The following is a 10,999-nucleotide window of genomic DNA, read 5'->3' on the forward strand; positions in this document are numbered from 1 at the left end:
CCCCCCCACCCCCGGGGGTTCCACATGCCCGGGAGGTGTGTCATAACAGGCCCAGAGAGATTGATTAAAAAATTATTTATAACAGGCCCTCAGCTGGAACTGGGGCAGAGACCTGTTGTGCTGTTATAGTCTATAAACTCTCCACTCAAAGGAAGTCCACATCTTTTCGGTTTCTTTTGATAGAATTTTTTAACATGGTGGAACCAAACTGAACAGTAACTTTGAATTAAAACCTGGATAGATACTTAAAAAGGGTGACACTAACGGCGCAGCAGTGGGGAATGAGCAACGGGGTGAGGGAGAGGACATAATTAATTGTATCTTTCTTTACAGGCACAATGCTGGGAGATTCTGTGAAAAGGAGACAACTAAAGTCAGTCTAACTTTCTCTCCCCAGACAGTAATTAAAATACAGAACAGGAAATCTCGCAGTCACCTTCCCCTGTCCCTGAAAAAACAATGTCCTGCCTCCACACTAACGCTTCCTGATTTTGTAGCAGTTACAATTCTCACCCTGGAGTTTGAGTTTAATTGCAGTGTCTCCTCAATTCTACCCTCCCATTCAGCTAATAGGCTCGGCACAAAACCAAAGTTCACAATACAAATCTGATTCAATACTAATTATAAATCATAATACCAATGGTGTTGTACAGTAAATATTACAACACTGTTGTAGCAGGCAATGCTCAGCTGGTAGGCCTGGAAAGCACAGAGGGAAGTCTTCCCCCCATATCCAACCCCATGTTTGATGGGGACAGTCTAGAGGGAGCTTTACTCTGTATCTAACTCTGTGTTCTCCCTGTCCTGGGAGTGTTTGATGTGGAGAGGGGGGGAATTGTAGAGATAGCTTTACTTTCAGTGCAAAATTGTGGACAAAACTTTGCTTTCAGTTTAAGAGTAGGTGGAGCTTCACTCTGTATATAACTGCATGCGACCCCTGTCCTGGGAATATTTGAATGGGACAGGGTAGAGGTAGCTTTACTCTGTGTCTAACTCTGCTGCCCCTGTCCTGGGAATGTTTGAAGAAGACTGTGTTTTAAATAAAAAGTGTTACTTCAGTTTAAAAGATTAGAGTTACAGAGGTGTTCGGCACAGAAACAGACCCTTCGGTCCAACTCGTCCATGCCAACCAGATATCCTAAACTAATCTAGTCCTATCTGCCAGCATCCAGCCCATATCTCTCCAAATCCTTCCAATTCATATACCCATCCAGATACGATTTGAATGCTGCAATTATACCAGCCTCCACCACTTCCTCTGGCAGCTCATTCCATACACGTACCACCCTCTGTGTGAAAACATTGCCCCTTAGGTCTCTTTTATATCTTTCCTCTCACCCTAAACCTACGCCCTTTAGTCTGGTCTCCCCGATCCCAGGGAAATGACTTTGTCTATTTATCCTATCCATGCCCCTCATGATTTTATAAACCTCTATAAGGTCACTCCTCAGCCTCCGACACTCCAGGGAAAACAGCCCCAGCTTGTTCAGCCTCTCCCCGTAGCTCAAATCCTCCAACCTTGGCAGCATCCTTGGAAATCATTTCTGAACCCTTTCAAGTTTCACATCTTTCCGATAGGAAGGAGACCAGAATTGCACTCAATACTCGAAAAGTGGCCTAACCAACATCATGTACAATCGCAACATGACCTCCCAACTCCTGTACTCAATAGTCTGACCAATAAAGGAAAGTATAACCCACGCCTCCTTTACTATCCAATCTACCTGCGACTCTACTTTCAAGGAGCTATGAATCTGCACTCCAAGGTCTCTTTGTTCAGCAACACTCCCTAGGACCTTACCATTAAGTGTATGAGTCCTGCTAAGATTTGCTTTCCCCAAATGCAACACCCCACATTTATTTAAATTAAACTCCATCTGCCCATTGGCTTATCTGATCAAGATCCTGTTGTAATTTGTCCACTACACCTCCAATTTTAGTGCCATCTGCAAACTTACTAACTATACCTCTTATGTTCACATCCAAATCATTTATATAAAATGATGAAAAGTAGTGGACCCAGCACCGATCCTTGTGGCACTCCACTAGTCACAGGCATCCAGTCTGAAAAACAACCCTCTACCACCACCCTCTGTCTTCTACCTTTGAGCCAATTCTGTATCCAAATGGCTAGTTCTCCCTGTATTCCGTGAGATCTAACCTTGCTAATCAGTCTCCCATGGGGAACTTTGTCAAACATCTTACTGAAGTCTATATAGATCACGTCCACTGTTCTGTCCTCATCAATCCTCTTTGTTACTTCTTCAAAAACTCAATCAAGTTTGTGAGACATGATTTCCCACTCACAAAGCCATGTTGACTATCCCTAATCAGTCCTTGCCTTTACAAATACATGTACATCCTGTCCCTCAGGATTCCCTCCAACAACTTGCCCACCACTGACGTCAGGCTCACTGGTCTATAGTTCCCTGGTTTGTCCTTACCACCTTTCTTAAACAGTGTCACCATGTCAGTCAACCTCCAGTCTTCCAGCACCTCACCTGTGACTATCGACGATACAAGTATCTCAGCAAGGGTCCAGCAATAACTTCCCTAGCTCCTCACAGAGTTCTAGGGTACACCTGATTAGGTCCTTAAAGAGAGCTTTTCTTCTAGTTCAAGCATGTAGAGGGAGCTTTACTCTCAGTTGAAAGGAGTTGAGAAAGGTTCACTTTCCGTTTAAGGAGTAGAGGGAGCTTAATTTGGTATCTGACCTCACATAGGGTGTAATTGAAGGAGGACGAGGTGGAGCAGTATTCAGGTCAAACAGTGGGCTCAGTGGTTAGCACTGCTGCCTCACAGCACCACAGTCCCAGGTTCAATTCCAGCCTCGGGCAACTGTCTATGTGAAGATTGCACATTCTCCCCGTGTCTGCATGGGTTTCCTCCAGGTGCTCCGGTTTCCTCCCACAATCCAAAAATGTGCAGGTTAGGTGAATTGGCCACGTTAAATTGCCCATAGTGTTAGTGAAGGGATAAATGTTGGGGAATGGGTCTGGGTGGGTTGCTCTTCAGAGGGTCGGTGTGGACTTGTTGGGCTGAACAGCCTGTTTCCACACTGTAAGTAATCTAATCAAATCCATCACCAGACTTTAGCTCCGCGCAGTAAGTACCTACCTGATGTTTAAGGTAGGAGAGGAAAGTATCCCAGCCGACTGTCACTATATTCACGTAGAGGACACGGTATTTTGGAGAAAGGAAGTAGAAGTTGATCATTTGGGCTCCAGGCCACAACATCAAATCCGCCTGGAAAGAAGACGACGGATTAAAATATCAGAGGTCCTTGACGATTCCAAAAACCTCAACCCCACTTCAGACAGACAGGTTAGTCTCAGCATTGCCATGAGACAGTTTGAAATTTACAAAGTGACTTTCATCCCCTTTGAACATCCAAGTTTGACCATAGTTCAAAAGCCCTTCACTGAATTTGGAAGATGTTGGGGTGATGAAAGGTGAATTCTGTTTCTGGAACATAGGTCCAAGAAAGAAATTAAACCTGCATTTATATAGCAGCCTATGATCCCAGAACTGCTTCACAACCAAATAAGTATTTCATTGATTTACAGTCACTGTTGTAAAGTAGGGAGCCTTCCTCAAGTTGAGAGAACAGTCTAGTGGTAATCCAGGATACAGGTTAATATTCTGGGCACATGGGTTCAAATCCCACCACCTAGTGAGGTTTACATTTAATTGATAAAATAAATCTGGAACTGAAAGCTATTCTCAGCCACGGTGACTGATTGCTGTAAAAACCCATCGGGTTCACTAATCAGTTTTAGGGAAGGAAATCAGTCATCTTTAACTGGTCTGACCTACATCTGACGCCAGACCCACTGTGATCCGGTCGACTCTTAACTATCCTCTGAAGAGACCACTCCGTTCAAGGGCAAATAGGTTTGGGAAAACAAATGCTGGCCTTGCTGGTGATGTCAAAATTACATCAAAAGAATAAAAAAAAACAAAGTAACCAATCTGGACAAATTTTAGAATTAACTAATTAGTCACATGACCAGGTTACTCTTATATTGACTGACGGATAAACATTGGTCAGCACATCAAAGAGACACTCTGCTGCTCTTTATTTGAAAAATAACACAATACATCTTTTACATCCAGCTGAAAGAGCAGACAGAGTCTTGATTTAACGTCTCACCTGAACGACAGCATCTACAACAGAGCAGCACTCCTTCAGCTCTGCACGAGTCTGTCAGCCTCGAGTGAGAGAGTCAGACAGCACAGAAGGAAGACTCTTCAGCCCAACCAGCTGGGGATCTGGATTAGGACTTGAGCTCACAACTTCGAGACTCAAAACTAGTGTGCGACCACCTGAGGTACTGCAGAAGTGGCATTAAGCAATGCAGATCAGGATTTGTCATTTTCCCAGTGTCATTTATAATATGAACATTTTAAACAAGGTTTGTGTTGCTTATTGGACTGATGTACAGTTCCTGCCAAAAAGGTCCACAGTTATAAAGGACAAAATCATGATAAATCATCCAAAATCAATTCATCAAAGAACCAGAATTTCAATATTTTACCATATAAAATTTCCAGAATTTCCTCTTGAATTCCATCAGGCATTCGATTGGATGATGGCCTTCTAACATCCCCATTCCTGTCAAAACATATCACCACATCTTCAATTCAACATTCATCTCAAGAGATTTTAACATGCTATTGAAATCTGAATGTTCCTCTATCCTATCGGACCCAGGCTGTGGGATCCCTCCATTAATTACTCTCTAAATTAGGAGAACTCACCTCAAACCCAGTGGACACACAGCTGCAAGTAAATATCAACCCTCTGTACAAATACAGACACTGGCTCAGCATGAGGGAATCAATATCATAACACGGGTCAATAGTGCAGGGAAATACCTCGGCCCTAATGCAGTCCAGAGATTGATCAGTAAACACAATAGCATTGGAATCTGACCACTGGTGAAAAAAACTTCCCATTGTGGAGGGAAATGGCTAATTCAAACATCTGTCCATCGTTGTGGGATTGCCGTGTCATGCCCAAACAGCAGGAGATGTTTCAACCCAGAATTAATGAACTGGGTTTTCAGAACTGGTCTCTCTGTGGAGAAAAACTGCATTGTTTCAATCACCATACTCAGCTAGGCTCAGTGTGAAATACAGTCAGTTCTGCTATAGCATTTGTTTCTTCAGCGTGAATTGGTATAAAAGCAATTGAAGAACTTTCCTTACCCGTACTGGCTATAACGTGGTTCTGACCCCATCAGTTTAAATGGGGCAGCGATTGTGCAATTTCCTTATAGCGCGAGATGGCATGAGAATGGAACCATCACGTTATATCAGAACAGACTGTACATCAAGGACAATTAGCTCTCAGACATCCTGAGCAACAGACAAATGTTTGCTTGGCTCAGTGGTTGGCATTGCTGCCTCACAGCAACAGGGACCCAGGTTCAATTCCAGCCTTGGACAACTGTCCGTGTGGAGTTTGCACATTCTTCCCGTGTCTGTGTGGGTTTCCTCCCACAGTCCAAAAATGTACAAATTAGGTGGATTAGCCGTGGAATGGGAAATGCAGGATTACAGGGATAGGGTGGGATGCTCTTTGGAGGGTCAGTGCAGACTTTATGGGCCAAATGGCCTCTAACCGCACTTATCAGGATTTTATGAAAACAAAGATACTGAAGATTTGAAACAAAAACAAGAATTTCTGGAGAAACTCAGCAGGTCTGGCAGTATCTACAAAGAGAGAAACAGAGTTAACATTTCAAGTCCAGTCCCACTTCTTCACACGAGATTACAGTTGATGTGGTTATGCTATGTTCAACTTTAATCAAAAGCAGGTTGGAATTGAAGCAACTGACCTGTCTTCCAACTGTAGTAAAGAATTGGTCAGTCTGACTCGGGCCACAATCAATGCTGAACCGTGTAGGGAACTGTAAATCTCCAGCCAAATTATCTTGGTCAGGAGGTGTATGCAGGTACTAAGGAGGGTCAGGGACAGTCAAACTGCTCATGTAGCTGCAGTTCTCTTGGGAAAAGTCAATCACATGAAGGATTGTAAACTAATCAGTCAAATCCAAAACGTGTTGGAACTGAGAGGTTAAGATAACTCAAGGGTAACAACCGAACCCTAAACTAACTACAGCTTGTGCAGAGTACGAGGCTTTTCCTACGCTTTCTCAATAAAGGTGTGCTTCTGATAAGTTGTGGGGCCTGCATGTATTTTGGGCGAGAGCCAAGGTTACATTACAGAGTGTTTTAAATTGGAAGAGCCAATAAAGGTGTCGTGTCATTGAGATTACTTTAGACACTTCACATCAAGGCATCAGGAAGTTTATTTTAATAAATAAGATGTTTGTGGTGGAGCAAAACCGATGCCTGAGATTTTTCTTCTCAATAAAATCCTCAAGCCCAAGCACTAACGTGAGGAGACTGAACAGTGGCTGTTTATGTTAATGGTTCATGTTAATGGTATCAGTGGAGTGGTGCACACAAGGTCCATGACGAGTGGGTGCTGTAAGGTTTGGACTGGGTGTTGGCAGCCCTGGAATAACATTCTAATTTAGTTTGATAAGTTTTCTTTACAATTTGCTTTCAAGTTAAACCTTTTTAATTTATCCCCACAGTAGTGTCCCCATCAGTACTGTACCCCAGTGGTTATACACTGACAGACCTGACCCCACCAGTGGTTATACACTGGCAGACCTGTCAGGCTTATGCCCGAAACGTCGATTCTCCTGCTCCTCGGATGCTGCCTGGCCTGCTGTGTTTTTCCAGCACCACACTTTTCAACTCTTGTCTCCAGCATCTGCAGTCCTCACTTTCTCCTAGTTATACACTGACAGACTTGTCCCCACCAGTACTGTCCCTAGTGTTATAGTGACAGACCTGTCCCCACCAGTACTGTACCCCAGTGTTATACAGTGACAGACCTGTCCCACTGTTACTGTATGCTCTACAGCGCAGTGTCATGCTGCCTTGCAGGTTAATGAGTTGTCAGATACAGATTGAATGGGGACAGGAGAAAGGTTTCACACACCTATAACCCTGAGTATAGGAAGAGGGTAGAGAGAATTGGTTGGAGGTAGGTCGTTTTGGGCGCAGCGATGTTAGTTACACATACCGCCAAAATAGATGAGGCCAAAGATGGGCGAGGCAATGATTTGGTCCAACAAAACCTTCTTCAGCACAATGCGTTTGGTCCTTCCTGGGAACCTTCGATCCAGGGCCCCATACCAGAAATGCCCAAAAGGGCCCATTAAACAGCCAGTTGCAAACATTCGTCCTGTGGATAAGTGAGAGAAACAGGGAGGAGAGACTGACATTGGGAAATACAGAGCTCCTTTGTGAATATTGAGTCTGGAATCAAAATTAAGACAAAGGAATAATCCTTCTATGTACAAATATTGAGAAACACAGAAAATATCAATCCTCAGATGCTGCTCAAACTTACAACGCCATCACAAGCTGCACTTCCACTTTCAGGACTGAACACGTTGTCTGCCTCCCAGTGCATGCAGGTGTTTGGCTGTTGGGAGGATTCACAAACAGACCTGTCCCCACCAGTACCCTACCCCAGTGTAATACAGGGACAGACCTGTCCCCACCAGTGTGATACAGTGAGGTGGAGGTACCGGTTTTGGACTGGGATGGTCAAAATTAACAATCACACAACACCGGGTTATAGTCCAACTGGTTTATTTGGAAGTACCAACTTTCTGAGCGCTGCTCCTTCATCAGGGAGCTAGTAAAATAGGATCACAGGACACAGAATTTATAGAAAAAGATCATAGTATCATAAACTGATGCAATATATTGAACAAACCTAGATTGCTGTTAAGTGGCAGTCAATATTTTTTATAAGCCATATGACATTTTACAAACTCATACTTTGTAAAGAGAATCAGTCTGACTCAAGATTGGAACACATATGGACTCTAACTGCACACTTTTAATACATTGTTGGAGCTGAGATGTCACTTTTTTTAAACAAACCTTAAGTTATCTGGGGAATGTGACTTGAAAGTAGTTCTGGGATTTACATATTAATGAACCGCAACCTAAAACCCATTCTTACGGATGAATGATTGAACAGCAATCAAGATTTGTGTAATATATTGCATCAGTGTCTGACACGATGATCTTTTGCTATAAATTCTGTGTCCTACGATCCTGCTCTGCGAGCGACCTGACAATGGAGCAGCAGTCCGAAAGCTTATACTGCTAAGTAGACCTGTTGGACAGTAACCTGGTGTTGTATGATTTTAAGTGATACAGTGACCTCTCCCCACCAGTACCGTACCCCAGTGTTATACAGCGACAGACCTGTCCCCACCAGTACTGTACCCCAGTGTTATACAGCGACAGACCTGTTCCCACCAATACTGTACCCCAGTGTTATACAGGGACAGACCTGTCCCCACCAGTACTGTACCCCAGTATTGTACAGTGACAGACCTGTCCCCACCAGTACTGTACCCCAGTGTTATACAGTGACAGACCGGTCCCCATCAGTACTGTACCCCAGTGTTATACACTGACAGACTGGTCCCCACCAGTACTGTACCCTAGTGTTATACACTGACAGACTGGTCCCCAGTAGTACTGTACCACAGTGTTATACACTGACAGACCTGCCCCCATCAGTACTGTACCCTAGTGTTATACACTGACAACCTGTCCCCACCAGTACAGTACCCCAGTGTTATACAGTGACAGACCTGCCCCCACCAGTACTGCACCCCAGTGTTATACAGTGACAGACCTGCCCCCATCAGTACTGCACCCCTGTGTTACATTGGAGAGAAATCAAGTTAACCTCTCGGCTTCAGTGACCCTTCATCAGAACAGAGAGTATCACTGGCTCCGGACTGTAACTCTGATCGCTCTCCACAGATGCTGCCAGACCTACTGATATTTTCTGTTTTGGTTTCTGATTTCCAGCAGTTCTTTCAGTTTTTATCTTGAAGAGGAGTGTCGGTCCCTGCGCAGATATTTCACTCTCGTCAGTATCTTCAGTAGCGACCGCACTTCAGGGCAACACCACTGGGAGGCGCTGAACTGGTGGAAGGCGCTACCTAAATGCATTACCTGTTCGAGCCCATTCCCGGACACGGTCGGGCTCCCGCCAGATCTCTCGGGTTTGTTGTATCATGTCCCCAGTTGCCATCAGAGCCCCGCAGCTAACAGTGTTAGTGACGAACAGATACCTGCCAGTGAAGAGAGATTTCCAAACAGCGAGCAGGCGGACAGAGAAAGCTGTGTTTGGAGGAGCAGGCATTCTGTACTGGGAAGGCAGGGCTAACCCACTGACTGAACTAACTCCAAACTTTTAATGTTGCTCTGCAAAAGAGATCTACTCCGCTCTTACTTCTCAAAGTCAGCTTGAAATTTCCAGCCTGTAGGATGTTAAAAGTGAAAAACTCCTGAAAGAGCCTAATCTCCAGGTTACTATCTAACCTTGAAGCTTCTCACAACTGCAATGGGCCACTCTCACTCCCCCTATGTAAAATAACTTATCTCCGTGCAGTATCAGCACACTATGCCAAAATGCTTCTTTTTTTCCTGCAAGTGTTTTTTTTTCTTAATGGAGAGTTTGCACCTACACATTCAAGTTCTGCTTCTGTAAACCGTTTGCACTCATCAAACTCAAAGACTGCGGAGTTCTCAGAGATTCCTGGGGCTCTCTGTCCAGTCTCCGGCCACTGACCAGCTCTGAAGGTCAAACTAAACTCTGCCTGAGCAGGAGATGAACTTCGAACTTTAAGATGACACGATAATTCCAGTTTTTGGACCTCCCTTCCCTCCTTAATCCTTGGTCCCCTCAATTAACTGGTCTTTCTTAGCCCATTCCCTCTCCCCACACTGTCGATACCTAATGTTTCCACAGTTCTGAGGGGACCCCAGCTCAACGCCGCCCTCAACTCCCTGTTCCTGGGGAATTTTATTCCTTTTTCTTTACCCTGCAGTCTGTACTTCTCTATTACTCCATCTCCCTCTCCCTCTCTCCACCCTGCAGTCTGTATCCCTATTTCAATCCTGTCTCCCTATTACTCCAGCTCCTTTCCTCTCTTTCGCTCCCTGTCAGACTATCTATACATCTCCAACTATACGTCTATCCCTCTCTGCTCACCATCCGTTAACGATTTGATCCCACTCTGTTTGTCTATGTGTATCCTTATCTAAATCCACTCTCTCTCTCTCTGTCTCCTGGTTCTGGTTCTGGTCCTGTCTCTCTCCTCTTCCTTCCCCAGATTACATATATTTTTATTCACTCATTTTCTCTTTCCCTTCCTGTCACTGAATCTCAACCACGTTCCTCAGCATCCGGAAGGAAATTGTATCAGTTTTTTCAACCAATCAGTTCCAGGTATGGGTTTGATTGATACAACAATTGACCAATGAAAGATGAGTGATTCGGCAACATGCCGGCGCTATTGACCAATCACATCGTTCTACCGTCAATGTCCTGTTTTACTTAGATTAATATTCAATTAGAATAGGAGGGGTTACCCTGTAATAATCTTTTAAAGTCACAGGCACCTCCTGGAATAAGTTATTGAAAAGTTATATTTTACTGATTGATTACTGACTGCTTTTTGTTCGAGAAGAATGTAATCAATCCCTAGGGTCAGTCATGATCTGACTGATTGGCAGAACAGGCTCGAGGGGCCGAACAGGGCTTTTGCCCAAAATGTCGATTTTCCTGCTCCTCGGATGCTGCCTGACCTGCTGTGCTTTTCCAGCATCACTCTAATCTAGACTCTGGTTTCCAGGATCTGCAGTCCTCACTTATGCCTCGAGAGAGCGAACAGCCTACTCCCACTCCTGTTTCTTCTGGCTTTATGGGATACTGTAGCAGAGGGGATTTAGAGGAGATAGCTGGAGCATACAACCATGGAACTGTGTGGAAGGAAGCCATTCAGTCAATTGTGCCTATACTGGCTCATTAAAGAGCATCATTACCTCGTGCCAATCATCTGCCTTTCCCCCGGACCCTTGCATCTTATTTTTATCC

The 10,999-nt window shown here is 44.4% G+C and overlaps 1 protein-coding gene across 1 annotated transcript in view; it reads right to left on the reverse strand.

The window, feature by feature from the left end:
* mpv17l2 (MPV17 mitochondrial inner membrane protein like 2) overlaps positions 1-10,306 on the reverse strand; it is an 18,177-nt gene extending 7,871 nt beyond the window's left edge. Inside the window, exons 1-4 of the mRNA XM_043721499.1 lie at positions 9,073-10,306; positions 7,106-7,267; positions 4,539-4,615; positions 3,118-3,246 (exon numbers count right to left, since the gene is read on the reverse strand). Coding sequence (XP_043577434.1) covers positions 3,118-3,246; positions 4,539-4,615; positions 7,106-7,267; positions 9,073-9,262 — 558 coding nt within the window. The 5' untranslated portion in view covers positions 9,263-10,306. The remainder of the gene's footprint in view (positions 1-3,117; positions 3,247-4,538; positions 4,616-7,105; positions 7,268-9,072) is intronic.
* Positions 10,307-10,999: the final 693 nt, after the last annotated feature.

The sequence above is a fragment of the Chiloscyllium plagiosum genome, chromosome 31 (assembly GCF_004010195.1).
Source record: "Chiloscyllium plagiosum isolate BGI_BamShark_2017 chromosome 31, ASM401019v2, whole genome shotgun sequence".
In the NCBI taxonomy this organism is placed as follows: domain Eukaryota; kingdom Metazoa; phylum Chordata; class Chondrichthyes; order Orectolobiformes; family Hemiscylliidae; genus Chiloscyllium; species Chiloscyllium plagiosum.